The sequence below is a fragment of the Garra rufa genome, chromosome 12, assembly GCF_049309525.1.
Source record: "Garra rufa chromosome 12, GarRuf1.0, whole genome shotgun sequence".
Classification (NCBI taxonomy): Eukaryota; Metazoa; Chordata; class Actinopteri; order Cypriniformes; family Cyprinidae; genus Garra; species Garra rufa.
This window is the reverse complement of record NC_133372.1, coordinates 41,673,499-41,697,903: the sequence shown is the minus strand read 5'-3', so window position 1 is coordinate 41,697,903 and position 24,405 is coordinate 41,673,499. Positions and strand designations below refer to the sequence as shown.

The 24,405-nt window shown below is 34.3% G+C and overlaps 1 protein-coding gene across 1 annotated transcript in view; it reads left to right on the top strand.

Moving 5' to 3' along the window:
- Positions 1 to 24,405, top strand: part of uqcc1 (ubiquinol-cytochrome c reductase complex assembly factor 1) — a 35,662-nt gene that overhangs the window by 6,320 nt on the left and 4,937 nt on the right. The window contains exons 6-8 of the mRNA XM_073852317.1: positions 2,077 to 2,185; positions 19,716 to 19,793; positions 19,937 to 20,050. Of these exons, the coding sequence (XP_073708418.1) occupies positions 2,077 to 2,185; positions 19,716 to 19,793; positions 19,937 to 20,050 (301 nt within the window). The remainder of the gene's footprint in view (positions 1 to 2,076; positions 2,186 to 19,715; positions 19,794 to 19,936; positions 20,051 to 24,405) is intronic.

The following is a 24,405-nucleotide window of genomic DNA, read 5'->3' as shown; positions in this document are numbered from 1 at the left end:
TTTGTGTTTGTGCTTTAAAACACCCATTCTGATTTTAAAACATTTTTTCCTGTAATTTTTCCTTTTTTACAAATTTTGTAATTTTAGGAATTTTCTTAAATGCATTTACTTTTTTTTTTTTTTTTTTTTTTTATCTGCAATTTTTCTTAATTTTCAGGATTGCCCGAATTTATTAATGTTTTCGTGTCATTCTGGAAAATTACTTTCTCTATCGTCTTGATTTGATTAGTTACCTGTAAGTAGTAAAATGTTTCTTTAATAATTTTGTCATTTCCATATCCAGATTTTCTGGACTTTTTCTATTGTTTGAGGCTGTTTTGATTCGTTTTGACTAGTGTAGGTTTGAATTTTTGAATTAATTTAAATTTTGAACTCAATGTAGCTCCATTTTTGTTGAGTTTTTGGACACAGTTTTACAACATTGTGTCATGCAAATTCCAAATTCTAGATTTGGTTATTAATGTAAAGCATTGAGTAATATTTATATTAATATTTATCCTCTAAAGTGAATTGCAAATGATTTTTTAAGACCTATTCATTCTGAAGAGTGCAATGATGCTCTTTGATATTTAGAAGCAACAATGCAAACAAATCAATTTTGGATTATATTATTAATATTGGATTTTTTTCACCAGAGATTGCAATTTTTTTTTGGTGTGTTTGTGCTTCAAAACACCCACTCTGGTTTTGAAACATTTTTTGAAACCTGCAATTTTTTTTAATTTCCAGGATTGCCCGAATTTATTAATTTTGCCGTGTCATTCTGGAAAATTACTTTCGCTAATGTCTTGATTTGATTAGTTACCTAGAAGTGGTGTAGATTTATACTTTTGTTTAAAAATTTTCCATATCTAGATTTATTTGGACTTTCTCTGTTGTTTTGGCTTATTTGATTAGTGATCTAGAAGTGTAGATTTGTTTCAAAAATATTTGTTTTATAAATTTGTGAATTCCAAAATCGAAAACTTTTTTTTTTTTTTCTGTTCAATTTTTAGTAAGAATTTAGTAATTTTGGGAATTTTCTTAATCAACTTTGACATATATTTATTTATTATTATTATTATTATTATTATTATTTTAATTTTCAGGATTGCCTGAAATTAATAATTTTGACATGTCCAGATTGTTTTAATTTTCTCTATTGTCTTGATTTGATTAGTTACCTAAAAGTAGTGTAGATTTTAAAAATATATCTTAATAATTTTGTCATTCTTCCTTTGATTGAAAATTTTCCATATCCAGACATTTTTTTTTTAACTTTTTTTTTGGACTTTCTCTATTGTTTTGGATGTTTTGATTAGTGATATAGAGGTGTAGAAGAATTTTGTGAATTCCAAAATCTAAAACCTTTTTTCGCAAATTACAATTTTCAATTAATTAAAATTTTGAATTATATGTAGACATTACTACAAATATCATTATGTAATTAATCCTTCAGTCAAATTTTGAATACAGTATGGATGTTACTACAAATGTCATTGAATTATTTAATACACTTTCTAATTCTATCATCATCGTCACCTATGCTAATGCACAGGTGATCAGAATTGGCAGATCTTATGAAAAAGCGTGTGAAAATGTGATATCACCAGAATGAGACTTATGATTAATGGTGGCGGTTTGGAGCCAACGCTCTCTACACTTCCAGCTAAAGGCACATAGTGTTTGTGCGTACGGCCATGTGTCCGCACAGTGACTAACTGTGTTTGTGCAGGGAAACATGGACTGGGAAAACTCAGTCTTGATTCAGTCAGACTCACTAGTAGTAGTCGTTTATTCATGCACACACACCCTCACACCTTCTTATCGCCTACAGTAGTCATAAAGGAGTAGTTCACAAATGTAAAAATGTGGGAAAAACAATGCCAGACAAAATTAAAGTATCTGTGCCACAGAAAAAAAAAAATAGATTTGCCCCTCAGTTTGTAAAAAAAAAAGTTTCTAAAGTAATCATCAGCAGGCCACAGATGCTGTCCATTTAACCCAGACTATTCCTTTATATGAGTGCAATCTCTTTAAGTTCTCATCTTGTCAGGCTGTCTTGAGTCAGTGTTCTGCTCTGCTCTGCTCTGACAGGATGTGTCTGGTCCGGATGCGGCAGGAGGGCAGAGCTGGGAAGTACATGTGCCATTACATCGTCCACTCCATGTGGGAGGACGTGGAGCAGAGGAGCAAGATTATGGGAGTGAGTAGATGTGTTTTTGATTTCAACCGCCTCTTTTGAAACACCTTGCCATTAGTATTTTGTGCTTTTTGTGTTTTGCCATACACAATTGTGATAGGCTGTCATCTGTCAGCTTAATATTTGGTCTCTTCTGCTCACCAAGCCTGCATTTATTTGATTGACAGTACAGCAAAAGCAGTAATATTGTGAAATATTTTTACTATATATAATAACTGCTTTCTATTTGAATATATTTTAAAAATATATTTTATTCCTGCGATCAAAGCTGGATTTTCAGCATCATTACTCCAGTCTTCAGTGTCACATGATCCTTCAGAAATCATTCTAATATGATGATTTGCTGCTCAAGAAACATTTTTTATTATTATTATCAATATTTAAAACAGAATAAATTTTTTTCAGGATTCTTTGATGAATCGAAAGAATCAAAGATCAGCATTTATCTGAAATAAAACTCTTGTGATATTATACAGTAGACCATTCAAAAGCTTAGAGTCAGTAATTTTTTTTTCTTTTGGGAAAAAATTATATAAATTAATACTTTTATTTAGCAATGCTTTAAATTGATCAAAAGTGATGATAAAGACATTGATACTGTTACAAAAAGGTTTCTATTTCAGATAAATGCTGTTCTTCCGAACTTTACATTCATCAAAGAAACCTGAAAAAATTGTACTGTTTTCAACATAATAATAATAATAATAAATGTTTTTTGAGCATCAGAAAACTATCAGAATATTAGAATTATTTCTAAAGGATCATGTGACTGGAGTAATAATGATCTTTGAAATCACAGGAATAAATAAAATTTTTAAATATAGTCAAACAGAAAACAGTTATTTTTAATAGTAAAAATATTTTTCAAATTTTACTGTTTTTGCTATACTTTGGATCAAATAAATGCAGACTTGGTGAGCTTCTTTAAAAAAAATCTTACTGTACAAAAACTTTTGACTGCAAGTGTATATATAAATTGGGGGCCAGTAGGATGCATTCAATTTATCAAAAGTGGCAGTATAGACTTATATTGTTATATAATATTAATATATATTAATATATAATATATATTGAAAGCTATTCTTTTTAACTTTCTATTGATTTAAGAATCCTTAAAAGAAATGTATGGCAGTTTCCACAAGAATATGAAGCAGAAATCTGTTTTCTACATTGATAATGGTTAGAAATGTTTCTTAAGCAGCAAATTGGCTATGAGGCTAAATTCTGAAGAATCACGTGACACTGAAGACTGGAGTAATGATGCTAAAAATTCTGCTTTGTCATCCCAAGAATAAATTACATTTTAAATATATTAAAACAAAAAGTAGTTATTTTAAATGATTAAAATATTTCAAAATATTACTGATTTTACTGTATTTTTGATCACATTTATGCAGCCTGGGTGAGCGTAAGAAAGTCATGGACTTCTTCTAAAGTCATTAAAAAGTTACTGAAGCATAATAAACGTATGATTGAAAATTAAGATTAAAATTAGCATGATGTACTTTTTTGGTTGTGGAATGTGTCTGTTTACAAATGCATTCCACAAAAAAAGCATGGTTTGGTGAAAAATAAATAAATAAATAAATTGCCCTAACTAACTAAAAGAGTGCAAAGAAATAATTTTCCCATTGTGTTTTTTTTTTTTTTTTTTTGATGAGGACTAGTGCAATGTGATGAAGTACACCTGTGTGAACATGAGAACTGACTTCATGCTTTCACAGAAAAATCACCAAAACGTCAAAAATGACAAAGAAAACAGTGTTTGTGAAAAGAAAAGATCCTGCGTCATTCATTTTCCAGATGCCATTTGTTTTGATATATCTGACATCTAGACATTTTTACGTGTCCAAATACTGTTTGAGATCAGAGCCTATCAGTCTCATAAATCAAGTACTAAGTACTTTCTGCTTTTTATATAAATCAAGTTCTCCACCAAATGTTGTAGCATGTGAAATGACTGATGAGCAGCTCTGTTGTTTGGATATGTTGAAAAATGGTGAAATATTGTAAAATACTGCCTCTCTCTCACACACACACACTCAGGTTTTCGGATGTAATTACTATGCTCGACAGACTGTGGAGGCATTTGGAGCCGATCGCTGTCCAGCGGAGTAGCAAAAGGTGTTTAAATCTCTGCGAGGTCAGTAAAGATGACATGCTTCTGCTGCGCAGAGAGTGCGCATATATATGTGTGTGTTTGAGAGGAAGCCAACGCAAGGCGCCTTAGGGGAACTGCTGTCAGAAAGGGTGGGAACAAGACTTCAGCCCAGCTGTGAAAACAGAAATCTCTCTCTCTTTCCCCACACTTCTCTTTGTTGACATCCCCCCCCATCTCCTCTACCTTTCGTCTTAATCTTAATAGTAGGACTGAATTAGTTTTGCTTTAGAGTACAGGCGCAACTCGGTCCGGATCTGTGCATGTCAAATACATATAGCACACAACGTATAGCAATGGCCTAGATCATGTATTGCATAACACCGTGAACTAGTTAACATGAACCAGATCAAACCAGCGGCGGCTAATCAGTCACTGCGACCTTATGGATATGCCAGAGCATGCAAAGGCTGGACCCGAGCCAGCCGTCGACAGATTTCTTTTGACTGTCAGTTAGAGTATTAGCAGTTTTGAGTCGTCGGGTAGTTTATTTATCCGAGGGAACAGCTCTTTGGTTTTATGGCTTAGGATAGAGAAAGCTTTGTTCTCTGAGAGAGATCTAAATGAAAACCTTTAAAGTTCTTGGTAAACAAGATGTTGTGTTTTGCCGTTGTTGCAGATAGATTTGCATGGCAGATTTGTTGAGCCTTTCACATTTAATGCTAATGCAAGGTTGGTAATTCATCCTGAGTAGTGAGGTTACCAGCTGTTTGATTTGTGAGGTCAATGGGATTATCTAGATTTTTTCCTAAACGTTTTTGAAGTGCTTCATGATCTCATTAGCTGTTAGAAGGTTTGCTCAATAAAATCCATGTACAAGTTTTTTGTTGTTGTTTTACTGTGTTTGTAGCCATACAAACCATGCTCAAATGGACATTTAATTGTTTGCATTTACATTTATACATTTATTCAAAACAGTTCATGAGGAGGAACAAAAACAATTTGTCACAGAAGCCAAAAAGCTTAAAGGTGCCATAGAATGCATTGATACAATATATTAAATTGTTCTCTGATATCTACATAGAAGTTATATGGTATAGGTAAGGGCAAAAACTCTCCAGAAATGGTTTTACTGGTCCATTTACAACCCTAGGATTTGTCCCTAGAATGAAATGGTCTGTTATTGCCTTATTTGGAAGGTTCATGAATAATAATGAAGAGCTCTGCTCTGATTGGCTGTTTCACAGAGTAGCTCATTTCAGTAGCTCGCACGTGGAGGAAAATATATAGATTTAATCATGGAGCCCGAGCCGCTATTAATATGCGGGTCACTGCCATTTTGAAAGCACGATCATTTTACTTTCACTTTTGAGATTTGCAATTGCACGTGCTCTGTGTAACGTTATACTACAGCAGCAGTACTTACCATATATTTTACAAGTTTAGATGCTTGTTAGTGATGCTCAGGATCTGTTAATCATTCGCCGTCATCCGCGCAGTCATCTCTCCTTACTCTGTTTATGTGGTAAATTAAATCTTATGTACTGCAATGTAACAGGCTTCTGCTAGCAAGAAGCTAACTGTGTCACTTTAGTGTCTCGCCTTATTTTCTTAGAACGCCTTTTGTTTTCCTTGCCTTTCTGAGTACAGACACCAACCCATCCCTGCACTTAACATCTCCTGCACATCCTGGAACATAACATTTATTCCTGTGATCTGCCATTTTCGCTATTGTGCTGGCATTGTTTTTTTTTCCACAGTAGCCTAGCTGCAGAACTTCTGATGATTGGGCTATGCAAATGTTGGGGGCGTGACTATTAATAATGGCGACTATAACATCATAGTCACTGTTATGTTAGGATAAGCCTATTTTTCAGTGGTCTTTGGCAAACACCAGATTTATATAAGGAGGAGGAAACAATGGTGCTTGAGACTCACGATATTTCATGTCCATGTACAGAACTGTTATTATTCAACTATGCCAAGGTAAATACAGTTTTCTATTCTATGGCACCTTTAAAAAAAAAAAAAATGGAAAATGTTTTTTTTTCTGTTGTATTTTGTCTTGTTTGTTTATTTGTCCATGAGTCATTTTTAGGAGTTAGTAATTATTAACTAATTTATTTAGACTTTTTATAGAGTGTTTTTCACGACGTGTCATCAATCAGCCAAATTGGCGGCACTGAACCGAACGAAACTTACATTTTGCTGATTATTTCTGCTGAAAATGGTCAATTATTGTCATGTTTTGGGCTGAACTAATCGGTCAGACAGGGAAAAACTGTAGACTGCCAAAAGTTATAACAAATCAAGGAGAAAAATGCAAAAAAACTGTCTGAGGAACAAAAGGCGTTTATGGTTAGCCAAACTTAACCAGGATTTCCAGGGCAAGTATCTTGACAACGTTTGTGTTTATTCTTATTTCCGATCAGGCAGGTGAAATATTAGGATAATATCTTAATTAATACTGCTCGTACGTATCTTCACCACCTATTAACTTTAGTTTGTTAAAATATTGCTCCCTTTCCTGCTTACTAAGTCCTTCTCTATATGATTTAGCAGCTTTTTGTCCATGGTTAAGAGCATAAATAAGCAGAACAAAGTATTCAGCAGTTCATTAACTGCAATCCATGCTGTTGTTTACATTTGAGTATCGCCAGAATGGCCATGTATCTGGGTAACTGACCAAATTATGATGTAAGTGCAAAGCCTCTATATTTTTAAAACCAATGCTTTAATTTATACATTTAGTTATATATTGTACTTTCCTGCAATGAGTGTCATGTTTTTAAGATGTTTCAAGTTAAAAAATAGTCTAACTTATATTAAATGTGTCTTTAAACTTCTTTCTTATCTATTCTGGTGCACTTCTACTGTAGCTTCTTTGAACACAATGGAAAAATGAAAAATCTGAAATCATATTGGAAAAATTTTAATTCTATTTAATTGACTACATTTCCAAGCAACTAAATAACAAGTTGATGCAGTCAATGCAATCTGAAGAACACAGTATGTATATGCATCTATATTTATGACTTCTCGTCCATCTGTGAAACTGTCAGCATGTACAGTCGGTTTGTCTTAAAGCAGTGTTTCCCAACCCTGGTCCTGATGTGCCAGAAGCACACTGCATATTTTGTACGTCTCCCTAATCAAACACACCTGATTCAACTCATCAACTCCTTAGTAGCGACTCCAAGACCTGGAATGGATGTGTCAGATTAGGGAGACATCCAAAATGCATACCGTTAGGGGTTTGAGACGCACTTAAAGCAACAGTTCACTAAAATATGAACATTCTCATCATTCATATCATTCCAAACCAGCATGACTATAATTCTTCTGTGTAACACAAAAGTAAAGATTTTTATTTATGTGCTGTTGGATTCCTACAATTACAGTACATTTTCCCTGGTGACTTAAAGTGCCCTAATATTGTGTTTGAATTCCCTACAACAGGTTTAAATGCATCCCAGGTCAGAAAACATTGTAATTTTGGCAGAATATACATTTATATATAGTCATTTGTCAATGATTTCAAAACAGTTTGTTCAAACCAGCTTTGAATGTAATGTCTGTAAACCCCTCCCTTCTATAAGCATACTTTGCTCTGATTGGTCAGATGGCCAAGCCTGTTGTGATTGGCACAGAGACGAGTACTTGAGCAAGTTAGCGTGCGCTACTATCTGTGTTGCCAAGTCTGTGGTTGTTTTTAAAGCGCAGGTTGATGTGACCTCAATAATGTCATATTTAGCCCTTGGAATGCAATTTTACCAGGGTTAACCCAGACAAAAAACGTGTATTTTAGACCCCGAGATGTGATTTTTAATGGGTGACTGAAACGCGATTGGGCTAGTTTTGAGTAGCAATTGGGCAGGTTTTGTTGTGAAAACCTGGCAACCCTGATGCACCTTTACATAAAACGATAATATAGTGCTCCAGTCCATTCTTAAAATTATGACATTAAAACATTTTGTTTAACACTTATGCAAGCGACTCGTGCCCACAGCTAAAGTTTAGCTGCTAAACTGTAACCTCATAACAAAACAATAATGAAGGATACGTTAGCCAAGTGATGAAACAACACAGTTTGTAAACCAAAATATGTCTAAGTTACATTCTTTATTATTAAACCATGTAATTAGAACAACGACAGTCTACATTAATCAAAAATAGTGGGTTCACAGTGGATTATCAGAACTAAGGCAATTCTGAGTCGACTCTTTCATTTGAGAGACAATATCTGTATGTTTAATGTACTTTTTGGATTAACAACTTTGCAGACTGTTTTCACTGAAGGATAGCTACAGTGAGAGAAAAAAATATTTGATCCCCTGCTAATTTTGTATGTTTGCCCACTGAGAAAGAAATGATCAGTCTCTAATTTTAATGGTAGATTTATTTGAACAGTGAAAGACAGAATAACATCCAAATCCAGAAAAACTCATTTAAAAAAAGTTATAAATTGATTTGCATTTTAATGAGTCAAATAAGTATTTGATCCCCTATCAATCAGCAAGATTTCTGGCTTCTAGGTGTCTTTTATACAGCTAATGAGTTGAGATTACAACCAGTGCTCCTAATCTCAGTTTGTTACCTGTTTAAAAGACACCTGTCCACAGAAGCAATCAATCAATCAATCAGATTCCAAACTCTCCATAATGGCCAAGACCAAAGAGCTGTCCAAGGATGTCAGGGACATAATTGTAGACCTACACAAGGCTGGAATGGGCTACAAGACCATCGCCAAGCAGCTTGGTGAGAATGTGACAACAGTTGGTGCGATTATTCGCAAATGGAAGAAACGCAAAATAACTCTCCCTCGGTCTGAGGCTCCATGCAAGATCTCACCTCGTGGAGTTTCAATGATCATGAGAACGATGAGGAATCAGCCCAGAACTACAAGGTAGGATCTCAAGGCAGCTGGGACCATAGTCACCAAGAAAACAATTGGTAACACACTACGCCGTGAAGGACTGAAATCAGCGCCCTCAAGGTCCCCCAGCTCAAGAAAGCACATGTACAGGCTGAAGTTTGCCAATGAACATCTGAATGATTCAGAGGAGAACTGGGTGAAAGTATTCTGGTCAGATGAGACCAAAATCGAGCTCTGTGGCATCAACTCAACTCGCTGTGTTTGAAGGAGGAGGAATGCTGCCTATGACCCCAAGAACACCGTCCTCACCGTCAAACATGGAGGTGGAAACATTATGCTTTAGGGGTGTTTTTCTGCTGAGGGGAAAGAACAACTGCACTGCATCAAAGGGACGATGGACAGGGCCATGTACCATCAAATCTTGAAAATGGGTCCTGGATGGGTTTTCCAGCATGACTATGACCCAAAACTCACGGCCAAGGCAACAAATTAGTAGCTCAAGAAGAAGCTCATTAGTGGCCTAGCCAGTCTCCAGACCAGACCTTAATCCCATAGAAAATCTGTGGAGGGAAACATCAGGCTCAAATCCTTAATGACTTGGAGAGGATCTGCAAAGAGGAGTGGGAGAAAATCCCTCCTGAGATGTGTGCAAACCTGGTGGCCTAACTTCTGTGATTGCCAACAAGGGTTTTGCCACCAAGCACTAAGTCATGTTTTGCGAAGAGGTCAAATACTTATTTCACTCAAATCAATTTATAACTTTTTTGAAATGTGTTTTTCTGTATTTTTTTGTTGTTATTCTGTCTCTCGCTGTTCAAATAAACTTTAAACAAATAAAATTATAGACTGATCATTTATTTGTCAGTGGGCAAACATACAAAATCTGCAGGGGAGCAAATATTTACCATCAAGTACCTTACCAACTGCAAAAAAAACATTTTTCGAAAACTCATATGACCTGCTTTTTAAGTGCGAGAAAGATGCAAAAGTACAATGAAAGAACCATGAAGTAGAAATGAGGGTGAGTAAATGAAGACAGAACTACCATTTTGAGTGGACCATCCTTTTAGTGTAATACTACCTTGAGCTAGGTTTGACATTGACTGGCTTAAGTGTAGTGTGAAAAGACTTTTTAATGTGATTGACCTCTCTTCCCATCTTACCAAGTAAGAAGCCTTAATGAGACTTGTGTGGGAGAAAGACGGTGAGCACTGGAGTAAAATAAGTGCACTTTAAATGTCCACATTTGTGTGTGTGTATTTAATGAACTCAGCACCTCTCTTATGCCACGCTGTGCAATGACTTTTTCCATAATGTCACTTTTCCCTCTCTCCCAGAGCCCATAAATCAAAAATCTCCATTTTCTCACGAGAACTCTTAATATAATCCTCTCGTTTTTCAGGTGCTCTGTTCAGCCAGTAAGATTTTACAAGCTTATTATCAATTTAACGTTGGAATTGCAGTGTGTATATTAATAATAAGCCTAAAATTTAAGGCCAAATGAAATTTGGGCTCCTAAAGTTGCCCCCTAGCTAGGAGTGTCAAACTCATTTTATGTCATGGACCAAAATGCACCTTATATGAGTTGTTTTTTTTTTTGTTTTTTTTTTGTTAAACCTCAGTGTACCCATGTGGAGTCCATAAACTTGTTGTTCTGGTTCATGACATAAATGATTTATAAGTAAAATGAAAAGGAGCATGTGGAATTGTTCTTCAGCATCCTTTAGAATTTATATACATACATAATTAGTTATTAGAGATATATAACATTGTTTGAAAAGGAATTTATTTTTAATAAATATTATATTTAAATATTGGATTCCTTTTGAGCTATTGTGGGCCATGGGTTTTTTATTTTCAGTACTTTTTTAAAATTAAAATGTACTGACATTTTCTGACACGAATGACATCATTTCCTCCTATTGGCCCAATTATGTATAGTTGCAATTGGCTCATTAACGAACGCCTAAATAAACATGCTCAGTCATCAATTATGTCCAGTTCTCCTGATCAGAACTCGTTCACATACAATATGAAATTAAATGTGTATGAAATGGAAAAGGCGTTTGACTTTTGACTTGTCACTTTGCCCAGCAGCTCGCTTCCATCACGTCAATGAAGTTGCCCTCAGTTTTTCGGAGCATGTATGTTGGTGTGACGTGATTTTCAATGAGATGTGAATGGGGTCGTGGCGTGGCGTACGTTTTGGCTGTGGCTACGTTCGGGACCGAAGACATTTGACCTCTCAGTCCTGGCAGCGACCATCGAGTGGCACCGTAGAAAAGTGACCTCATTTTCCATCACAGTCTTTCTTTCACTTGCGTTGTTGTAGGTTCTCCTGCAGAGAAAATTTGCTAACATTACACATACATACACAAGGCAACTTTTTGGGTTTTTTTGCTTATATTTTTTGTTATACAATTAAATACAAAATTTAAGCCGCTTAAGGGATAGTTCACCCAAAAATGACAATTCTTTCATTAATTGCTCACCCTCGTAATGTTCCAAAGCCATAAGACCTTTGTTCGTTTTCAGAATATTCTTGTACAGTTGAGGTCTAAAGGTCAGAATCTATTTTACCAAAATAAGATGGATCATACAAAATACTGACCTGAATAAGATATTTCACATAAAACATGTTTACATATAGTCCAAAAGAGAAAATATTAGTTACATTTATTAAAGTGACCCTTTTCAAAAGTTTACATTCCCTTGATTCTTAATACTGTGTTCTTACCTGAATGATCCACAGCTGTTTTTTTGTTTAGTGATAGTTGTTCATGAGTCCCCAATTTGTCCTGAACAGTTAAACTGCCTGCTGTTCTTTAGAAAAATCCTTCAGGTCCCACAAATTATTTGGTTTTCCTGCATTTTTGTGTATTTGAACCCTTTCCAACAATGACTTTATAATTTTCACACTGAGGACAACTGAGGGACTCATATGCAACTATTGCAGAAGGGTAAAATGTTTACTGATGCCCCAGAAGAAGAAAAAAACATGCATTAAGAGAATTTGAAGATCAGGGTAAAGTTAACTTATTTTGTCTTCTTGCCTCTGAAGGGCAGTACTAAATGAAAAATTTTGATATTTAGGCAAAAAAAGAAAAATGTACCATTTGTATCTCCATTCTGTTCAAAAGTTGCATGGATTTTCCTTCAGTGAGCATAAAAAAATCAGTCATTGTTGGATTTTGACCTAAACTGTAGCTTTGTAAAAAAAAGGTTAAACAACTGATGTCAAGTGGACTATTTTAATGATGTCCTTACTACTTTTCTGGGCCTTGAACATGGTAGTACCGTTGCTGTCAAGGCAGTGTCAGAAAGCTCTTGGATTTCATCAAAAATATCTTAATTTGTGTTCCAAAGATAAACTGTTTGTATATTGAGAGGGTGAGTGATTAATGACAGAATTTAAATTTTTGGGTGAACTATCCCTTTAAGTGTAGCTTAACGTGTGTTAACCAAGCATCATTTTGTTAATTACTTCTTGCTGGTTTAGCTCCACCCACTTGAAATCTCATTGGTCCACATAACTGCATATTAAACATCAAATATGTTCTGATTGGCTGTTTTTGTGTCACATTGTGCAGTCATTTTATGTTCTGTTAGATCAAGTCCCCACTTCAAGACAATAATTAAGATCCAGCCCCGGGCGCCAGATCCTGTCATTTCCCGGTAACAGAACAACTAGTCAGCAGAGCTGTCGATACCCAGACCCTGTTAACAGCAAGTCTTGTCTGGTATCCAAAAATACCCAAAGCGAGTGTTAAACAGTTCTCTGTCAGTCAGAAGTTGATAGATGAAAGCCAGAAAAGAGCAGAACCAGGAGGCAAAGTGATGATGATAAAAAAGATATTATAGAGTTTATTGAAGAATCTTAGTTGCGTATGTCTCAATTTTTTAGAATTTGTCTGAGGAACACAATTCAGCAAACAATGATATACCAAACTGATTCATGATAACATCCCATTAAACCTTGGGTTTCCATAAACATCTATTTTTCATTCATAAAAACCAAACAATTCATGAAACCCCACAATCATAAAACTGAACAATAATGAAAATGCATAAGCAAGGAAAATAATAAGAAATAGAAATAGAAAAAAATGGTAAATGAATAAATGATAAAAAATATTACGATAAAATAATCAAATAATAAATTGTGTAATGAATAAAATTATTATCAATAATTATGTAAATAAATGATTATAAATGAATTAAAAACATGCAAATCAAAACACAACACAAACCATTTCAATGTGAGGATCTAAGAATCCTTCAGTTCAATATGGCCAGTTACTTTGATCCTTTTTTTATTTGTGCCGTATTTACAGATATTTTCCTTAACAAATGAAATATTAGTATTAATAAACTTCTTGTTTAGATAATTTTTTACTCTTTAGATTGACTGTTAGAATTACTATTCATTCTGCTTCGTACTTGTTTGCTTGAAGCGACTATTTTGACAAATAGCCTTACTTTATTCAGCCGGAAAGAAAGTTTTTAGTTTTGCAATATAAGTATTTATTTATTTATGTTTTCTTTTTTATTCATTGCACTTAATTTATAGTGTTACTCCATTATCACTTCATTATGTAGTAATATAAAGGGAAAGTTGCTAAAAATGAAAATTAGCTGTTTTATTCACCCTAATGTTGTTTCAAATCTGTATGACTTACTTTCCCAGTGTTCGTTTGGTCCATAAAATGAAAGTAAATGCCGTTCAATATTATTTGTACCCCAATGTTCTTTCAAATATCTTCTTTTATGTTCCACAGAAAGTCAGAGTGTTTTGGAATGACATGAGGGCGAATAAACAATGACACAGTTGTCATTTTTAAAGTATTCCTTTTAAGTTACTACATAATGAAGTGATAATGGAATAACCCTAAAAAAAATTAACAGCTTGTATTCGCTGGGAACGGCAGCTCTATGAAGACGGACACATGTGCGCACACTTTGACCTGATGTGGAAGTCTGTTTTCACAGGTCAGAAGTGAGGAGGTATTTCCCTTTGTGCTCGGCCCCGAATGCGTTATTTTTTAAGCTGTAAAAAATCGTGTGTAAACGGAGTGTAATCAGCGCGTCTGGCAGGTCCGTAACGGGTCCGTCCTGTTGAATCGGGATACAGTTACAGCGCTGGAAATGGAAGGACCCCCACTCACTCAATCCTCACCACGGTTAGGTTACTTCGCCTAATTGTGCTAAAATACTTGTCATTTGTGCCATGTTAGACCAGCCCCCTTGAACTTTACCTCTACACACACTCACGTGTGTGCCGGGACGTGTGTGTGTGATTCAGGAGTTTTTCTAAGCCTTAGTAATAACAGTGAAGTGAGATATGACACTAATTTGGCCGTATAGGAGCGAGATTCTGCTTCTCCAGCAAGTTTTCGGTCCCTCGGCCTGATTAGTGCAAGGGATTAAATATCCCAGCCTGGTTTTACCGACCTGCGTCACAACACGGGAAAGGAGGATGAAGGGATGAAGATGGATGAATGGGAGAGATCAGGGTGGACACTGGGAGGGAAACATTAAAGACGGGAAGCAAGTGAAGGGAGAAAAGAAACATAGTGAAGTATGTAAACGTTACTGTGCATTACACTGGTGGGTACAAGCATATTTACTCAATCCGAAATGACAGTGGTTAACCTAAAAATAGGTCTAAAACTTGATTCTAAAAATAATCGATTCTCTGATTCCGAGGCATTGGAGTCTGTAGTTTTAATTCATTCCTGTGATTTTGAATCTTTTGATTCTGTTCAGCAAAAAGACTCTGATTTGCTTTGGCTTGCTAATTTGGGGCTGAAAAGACTATTAATATTCAGTAATATCCATTTGACTGAAGAGACACTATCGGATGAAAACTGAGAACAGTGACACTATTGTTTTCTCTAGAACTGCTTTATAGCTGAGCTGAATTTGTTACTGAATTACTGAGCTGAATTACTTAGTTTATTGATTCATTTGGTGACCAGTAGTTGATGACTGGTAAGTTTCTCTTAAGTATTTCAGTGAATTTTTGAATCATTCACTCAGATTTGTTCAAAAAAAATTATTGGAATCAGTTGAATTGTTCAATAATTCATTTGGTGACCAGTAGTTGGTGACTGGTGAGTTTCTCTTAAGTATTTCAGTGAATATTTGAATCATTCACTTAGATTTGTTCCAAAAGAGTTATTTGAATTGGTTTACTTGTTCGTTGATTCATTTGATGACCAGTAGTTGGCGACTAGTGAACGTCTTTTTTAGTGTTTCACTCAGATTTGTTCCAAAAGGAACATTTGAACCAGTTGACTTGTTCATTGATTCATTTGGTGACCAGCAGTTGGTGACTGGTGAGCGTCCTTTAAGTATTTTTGTAAATATTTGAATGAATCACTCAGATTTTTTCAGAAAGAGACGTTTCAATTAATTGACGGTCATTGATTAATTTGCTGAATAGTAGTTGGCGACTAGTGAGCATCCTTCTGAGTATTTCAGTGAATATCTGATTTATTCATTCTCATTTTAATCAGTTGACTTGTTCATTTATTCATTTGGTGACCAGTAGTTAATGATTGGTGAGTTTCTCTTGGTGAATATTTTTATAATTCACTCACATTTGTTCCAAAAGAGTTATTTAAATCAATAGCCTTGTTCATTGATTCATTTGGTGACCAGTAGTTGGCCAGTAGTTAGAGTCCTTTTGAGTATTTCAGTGAATTTTTGAGTCATTCACTCAGATTTGTTTAAAAAGAGTTATTTGACTCAGTTGACTTGTTCATTGATGCAATTGGTGACCAGCAGTTGGCAATTGGTGAGTGTCCTTTTGAGTATTTCAGTGAATATTTGAATCATTCACTCAGATTTGTTTAAAAAGAGTTATTTGACTCAGTTGACTTGTTCATTGATGCAATTGGTGACCAGCAGTTGGCAATTGGTGAGTGTCCTTTTGAGTATTTCAGTGAATATTTGAGTCATTCACTCAGATTTGTTTAAAAAGAGTTATTTGACTCAGTTGACTTGTTCATTGATGCAATTGGTGACCAGCAGTTGGCAATTGGTGAGTGTCCTTTTGAGTATTTCAGTGAATATTTGAATCATTCACTCAGATTTGTTCCAAAAGTGTCATTTGAATCAGTTGACTTGTTCATTGATTCATTTGGTGACTATTAGTTGGCAACCAGTGAGAGTCCTTTTGAGTATTTCAGGGAATGTCTGAATTATTCACTCAGATTTGTTCCAAAAGAGGCGTTTGAACCAGATGACTTGTTCATTGATGCAATTGGTGACCAGCAGTTGGCAATTGGTGAGTGTCCTCTTGAGTATTTCAGTGAATATTTGAATCATTCACTCAGATTTGTTTAAAAAGAGTTATTTGACTCAGTTGACTTGTTCATTGATGCAATTGGTGACCAGCAGTTGGCAATTGGTGAGTGTCCTTTTGAGTATTTCAGTGAATATTTGAATCATTCACTCAGATTTGTTCCAAAAGTATCATTTGAATCAGTTGACTTGTTCATTGATTCTTTTGGTGACCAGTAGTTGGCGACTAGTGAACGTCCTTTCGAGTATTTCTGTGAATATCTGAATTATTCACTTAGATTTGTTACAAAAGAGGCTTTTGAACCAGATGACTTGTTCATTGATGCAATTGGTGACCAGCAGCTGGCAATTGGTGAGTGTCCTCTTGAGTATTTCAGTGAATATTTGAATCATTCACTCAGATTTGTTCCAAAAGTGTCATTTGAATCAGTTGACTTGTTCATTGATTCATTTGGTAACTATTAGTTGGCAACCAGTGAGAGTCCTTTTGAGTATTTCAGGGAATGTCTGAATTATTCACTCAGATTTGTTCCAAAAGAGGCGTTTGAATCAGTTGACTTGTTCATTGATACAATTGGTGACCAGTAGATGGTGACTAGTGAGCATCCTTTCGAGTATTTCAGTGAATATCTGAATTAATTACTCAGATTTGTTTCAAATGAGGCGTTTAAAGCAGACCAGCAGTTGGCAATTGGTGACTGTCTTTATGAGTATTTCAGTGAATATTTGAATCATTCTCTCAGATTTGTTCCAAAAGTGTCATTTGAATCAGTTGACTTCGTTTGGTGACTAGCAGTTGGCGACTACTGAGCGTTCTTTTGAGTGTTTCAGTGAATATCTGAATCATTCACTCAGATTTGTTCCAAAAGAGTCATTTGAATCAACTGACTTGTTCATTGATTCATTTGTTGACCATTAGTTGGCGAATAGTGAGCGTCCTTTCGAATATTTCAGTGAATATTTAAATCATTAACTCAGATTTGTTCAAAAAGAGTCATTTGAATCAGTTGACTTGTTCATTGATTCATTTGGTGACTAGCAGTTGGCGACTAGTGAGCGTCCTTTTGGGTATTTTGTTAAATATTTCAATCAGTCACTCAGATTTGATCAAAAAGAGTCGTTTGAATCAACTGACTTGTTCATTGATTCATTTGGTGACTATTAGTTGGCAACCAGTGAGAGTCCTTTTGAGTATTTCAGGGAATATTTGAATCATTCACTCAGATTTGTTCCAAAAGAGTTATTTGAATCAACTGACTTGTTCATTGATTCATTTGTTGACCATTAGTTGGCGAATAGTGAGTGTCCTTTCGAGTATTTCAGTGAATATTTAAATCATTAACTCAGATTTGTTCAAAAAGAGTCATTTGAATCAGTTGACTTGTTCATTGATTCAATGAGGTGACCAGCATTTGGCGACTAGTGAACGTCCTTTCGAGTATTTCAGTGAATATCTGAATCATTCACTCAGATTTATTCCAAAAGTGTCATTTGAATCAAGTGACTTGTTCATTGATTTATTTGGTGACCAGTAGTTGGCGAATAGTGAGTGTCCTTTTCAGTATTTCAGTGAATATTTGAATCACTTACTCAGATTTGTTTAAAAAGAGTTGTTTGAATCAACTGACTTGTTCATTGATTCATTTGTTGACCAGTAGTAGTAATCATTCACTCAGATTTGTTCAGTTGAATCAGCTGATTTGCAGTGCTCTCTGAAAGTGAAAGAGAATTGCTCAGAATGAGCGTTCACATACTTGTGTCGAATGTTTCTGTCTGTGGGCAGAAACACAAAGGAGAGCGAGCGTGCAGAGAAGACGGGGCGGGTAAAAGAGTTAAAGCACAGCCAGATGAGATTGATTATTTGCAGGTCTGCGTAATTATGCACAGGTGCTTTTCTGCCCAGTGCGCACACGAACACACACACGCTGTGACCCGACGCACTCCAAGCATGCAGAAAAGCCGACATACAAGACTTAAGAATAAACACACTTGTTTTGAAAATCTCCCCACCCAAAACCTCCCAGGGGTTGGTGTCTGTGGCCATTGTGTGTTTAGATTCATATGGAGCGAAGCACCTGGGCAGGCCCCTCGCTTCCCATCCAGTCCTGCTTTTGTTTTCGGGGTTAAGATTGTTGCATGATCGTCCACATGTTTGGTATTTAATGCCAAGGACTATTCAAGCTCTGACTGAACCCATAACTGTGATCTCAGTATTAGGCAGAGACTCAAATCGCTCCATCACCTGTTACAGTCTAAATGATGCTTTACAAATTAAACAAAAGCCACGCTGTGAGAATCTCCTCTCATTTTTTCCCTCATAGTATGATGTGGTTGTACTTTTCCTGATGATAAATTCTAGTTATGGAAAATTCTTTTTAGTTATTTTTTTAAATTTTAATATCAAAGTCTGTTAATTTCATTAAAAATGTAATCTAGTTTAATACATTTATTTTTTTATTATTTATTCCAATGTGTCATTAGTTTTGGCAAATTTGTGTGAATACTAATTTATGTCATGATAAAAAATGATCTGTTAATGGCCGATCAATTTAATTTAATTTAATTTAATTTTTAATTTTTTTATTCTGTCACTAGTTACAACAAATATGTGTGAATATTGTATTGTTGTGTTTTAATTACCTAAATGAGAAATAAAAGTCACAGTAAATAATGTCCACACGCATTTATTTTTGCTCAAGGTATGATATGATTGTACTTTTTAATGGCTGATTTTAGGGTCCAAAATGATCTGTTAATGGCTTGTTTTTATTGTTATTTTAGGTTTATTTATTTAGTTTTACTCCTTTTGACAATATAATTATTTATCATTTTCAGCAGAATTATTGGCCAGTACTCATAATATCAAAATCTGTTGTTTTATGTCATGCTAAAAAAGAATCTGTTCATGGCCAATTCTTTTATTATTTAATTTAATTTAACTTTAATATGTCACTAGTTATGGCAAATTGGTGTGAATATTGTTTAGTTGTGTTTCAAATGAACTAAATATCTCCATTCACATTGACACGATTGTACTTTTCAGTAGTTGGTTTCAGGGTAAATAGATTTAATTTTTATTTTAGGTTAGTTCAATTGTATTTTTAGTTTAGTTTTATTATTATTTTAAAGTTTATTTATTCATTTATTTTTTATTTTAATGTGAATTATGATTCTTTGGCCTGTGTTTCGGTCTGTCACTTATGGTGAAGTGGTTGTATTTTAATGTATTGTTTCATGTTACCTTTTCATAGATTGATGCCATTCTAAGAAAGGAGAGCATGAAGGTGATGACGGAGACATTCTATGCTGCACTTTTTGGTTATGATGAGGTAGGCGGTTAACCCCAAAGTTGTTGACTATTACCAGTACTAGTTTTGCATATCATAACTGTCAATCAAGAACTGTCAAAAGTTAACAGTTTGATATTTCAGTAAACACATCTCACGTGTCTCTTCTCTTCTGTATGTTTTAGGGTATTCTGTCAGACGATTGCGTTCTTGCGGCGGCACTCTGGAGAAACATGTTCAACAGACAGTGTGAAGACCCCAGACAGCTCGAGTTGATGGTCGAATACGTCCGCAAACAGGTCAGTGTGTGTTTTTTGCACGTCTGTGTGTGTGTGGATGGTAAGAGGCCAGTTCTCTACTCCTGTGCAAACAGAGACGTGTGTATATACAGGTCCGACTTCCTCACACGCATAAACACATTCGAGTGCTGCACGTCACCTACTCCGTCACTCAGATCAACTGGCACTGTGTTTAACAAGCAAACACCCCCCATCTCCACCCCATAATGTGACATTCATTGGGTTCAGCATTTACTGTGTGTTGGTGGAGAGCTTTCCCTTCCCTTCACCCCTATGTGAGCCTCTCTTCAGCCTCAACAATATGAATGCTAGAGCTGCACAATTAATTAAAAACATAATCCAGATTATGATCATCACTGCTGCAATTTAATTGTGAAAAGTGACAGTTGTGACAATCCATTTTGGTCTGCCGTTCACGTTTTTTGGTGCACCGTTAAAGGGATGGTTCACCCAAAATTAAAAATTTTTGTTAAGTACTCACCCTCATGTCTTTCAAAACCCGTAAGATACAAATTAAGATATTTTTGAAGAAATCTGAGATCCCTTAATATCTTATTTTGTGTTCTGAAGATGAACAAAGTTCTTACAGGTTTGAAACGACATGAGCGTGAGTAATTAATGACAGACTTTTCATTTTTGGGTGAACTAGCCCTTTAACCGTATTAAAATTATGGCTGAGAATTGGTACACATTTTTCTGATTGAGTCTGATTTTTAACTGAATTGATTAGTTTCCTATTCATTTAGGTATTTTTCAGTTTTAATATCCAAGGTACTGTACAAACCGTACATGTTACACTGCTGTTCAAAGGTTTTTTGAAAGAAATGAATACTTTTATTTAGGAAGGATTGATAAAATTGATCTAATGTAACATTTAAGACATGAATAATGTTACAAAACATTTAAGTTTCAAATAAATGCGTTTTTTTGTAATGCTTTACTATACTGTCTATAAATTCAATCTTAGTTAGCCTTTCTCTCAAACAAAAAAAATCTTACCAACCCCAAAGTTTTGGATGAAAGCGAATTTAATGAGTATACAGTGACATATAATTGTACCTTTTTGGCAAAATACAGGGTTCCCATGGGTCATGAAATTTCTGGAATATCGTGGAATTTTAAAAGGTCTATTTCAGACATTGAAAGTCAGGGATTTTTTTATTTTTTAGTCAAAGGTTTTTTGCAAGAAATGAATACTTTTACTTAGGAAGATTGATAAAATTGATCAAATGTAACAGTAAAGACACAAATAATGTTATAAAAGATTTCAATTTCAAATAAATGCTGTTTTTTTTAATGCTGTACTATTCTGTACTTACTGTAAGTGCAATCTTAGTAAGCCTTTCTCTTGAAAACACACAAAAAATCTTACCAACCCCAAAGTTTTGGATAAAAGTGAATTTAATGAGCATGCAGTGACTTGAAATTGCACCTTTTTGGCAAAATACAGGCTTCCCATGGGTCATTGAATTTCTGGAATATCATGGAATTTTAAAAGGTCTATTCCAGACATTGAAAGTCAGGGAATTTTATATTTTTTAGTCAAAGGTTTTTTTTAAAGAAATTAATACTTTTATTTAGGAAGGATTGATCAAATTGATCAAATGTAACAGTAAAGACACAAATAATGTTATAAAAGATTTCAATTTCAAATAAATGCTGTTTTTTTATGCTCTACTATTCTGTACTTACTGTAAGTGCAATCTTAGTGAGCCTTTCTCTTGAAAACACACAAAAAATCTTACCAACCCCAAAGTTTTGGATAAAATTGAATTTAATGAGCATGCAGTGACTTGAAATTGCACCTTTTTGGCAAAATACAGGGTTCCCATTGGTCATGGAATTTCTGGAATATCATGGAATTTTAAAAGGTCTATTCCAGACATTGAAAGTCAGGGAATTTTATATTTTTGGTCCAAGTCCTAGAATATCAGGAATTTTTGTTTGTTGCGTTAAATTTTAGTTTCCATTTATCAAAATCTAAGTTTCGCACATTTTGCCTACTTTTATGTTTAGGCTATTTTTAGCCCCATTTTATCCCCTTCCCACACACCAACTGGGCCAGCAGGCAAACATGCCGGGAAATTGTAAATTTCAAGAGCTTTGGCTACAAAATGACCACTTCAAAGACTGGGTATTTAAAGTAGATGATAGAAAAGCAAAAACTAAATGTGAAGAAATAAAAACACTGAATGATGGACTTGATTACCAACAGAAAATCCTTCAACGCATTTAACCCTTGAAATCATAAAAAAAACATTTAATTCATTTCTGTAGAAATAGTACAGAAAAATATCAAAGAGCATTTAAGAGGTAAAAGCAAAAAAATAATAATTAAAGTAGATGATAGAAAAGCAAAACCTAAATGTGAAGAAATAAAAACACTGAATGATGGACTTGATTACCAACAGAAAATCCTTCAAAGCATTTAACCCTTGAAATCATAAAAAACATTTAATTATTTTTTTGTAGAAATAGTACAGAAAAATATCAAAGAGCATTTAACAGGTAAAAGCCAAAAAAAGGTGTGTGTTTTGTACTAAAAACATCTGTGAACAAGTAAATAAAGCTTGCAAATGGATGGATCTGTTCATTGTAGGTCATGGAAATTCGGCTTTTTAGTCAGTGAAAGTCAAGAAAAAATCAGAGAATTTGACATTTGGCTTAGAGTGGGAACCCTGAAAATAATTAGGGCTACCTTCGACTAAAGCTTTTTCTGGTTGACTAGTTCATACTCGTTCATTTTAAGCATTAGTTGACTATTAGTCGCACATTTATTAATAAACCATATAAATCATAATAATGAGCCTTTAATTGCTTAGCATAATAAGCACTCCAACGCATGCATAAAGCTTGCCACAGCGTGCTGGCAGATTAGAGATGATTATGAATGTGTCAGGGGAAAAAAAACAAGGAGACTGCATTAAAGTTTTAATAATTTGTTGGTAAACTAGTGCTTTCTTTGTTTTCGACATACACTGACTCGTCATCTCCGCATTTAAAAGTAGACATTTCATTCTCAATAGACATGTTTTTCATGTCCATAAGACAAGTGTAAGCGACACAGAGTTTTGAAGTTTGCGTTTAAGTTCACAGAGACTGAGACAGCAGAAAGAGCATCCTGTTTGCTTTAATTATTTTACAAAAGTGCAATGTTTCGTTGTTATTCTGAGTGCACACATAAAAAAAACATAAGAGTCTTTACAGATTTGAAAGATGTATTACTTTTATCTGTGTGACTAAGCGACTAATACAATTTTGGTTGACCAAGCCTTTTCTCATCGACTATTAAGGGGCAGCCCTAAAAATAATCACCATATGATTTTTTTTACCATGTCACACAGCCCTACTTCTGACTTTGCATTGAGAAACACACATCCTAATAATTACTAGTTCCAGATCCTTTGTGATTCAGGCGTTTGCAAAGTTTAAATAGTTCTGCCATTTCATAGATGAGTTTAATCATTAGCGTGAATCTATGAGTGATTCCTCCAGCGCACACCTTCCCCTCTGGCGAGAGTGTCGTGACACGGATGTAAACAGAAACAGGAACTGTTGATCTGCCAGCGTTGTCACGCCAATGTGTGTCAGTAATTTCGCTAACAATAGGCTTTCCCACCAAGACTTCAGTTCTTGACCCAAAAGAGCAGATTGAACTGTTCTGGTTGTTTTAGGAAACATAAACTGTTTAAGATTCAAATGTTTAATGGGTAACAGCAAGCTCTTTTTTCTCCAGCATTTTTTAATCAAAGTTAATGTTTGTTTACAAATATAAATATACACATTATATAAATATATATATGTTTCTTTTTTGTTCACGATATGACATGGTGTCTGGTTGCAGGGTACAAAATGATCTCTTAATGGCCAATTTTATTTCTTTAATGTATTTATTTGTATACATGTTTTATATATTATTTTTACAGATATATAATTTTTTTTTTTTTTTAATATTCATATATTTATTTTTCTTTTTTAGATTTTAATATCTTATTTTTTATATTTTTGACTTTATATTTTATTTTTTATGGTATTTTTGTTTTATTTATGTCCTTTGTCAGTGGGATTATTCATATATTTATTTTTCATTTTTTCATTTATTTAGTTATTTATTTCATACATTTTTGTTTATTGTTTTGTTTTATTTTATATTCATATTTATATATTTATTCATATTCATATATTGATTTATTTTTCTTTTTTATATTTTAATATCTTATTTTTAATATTTTTGACTTTATATTTTATTTGTCATGGTATTTTTGTTTTATTTTGTCCTTTGACAATGCGATTATTTATATATTTATTTATTTTTCATTTATTTAGTTTTTTATTTCGTATATTTTAATGTTTAT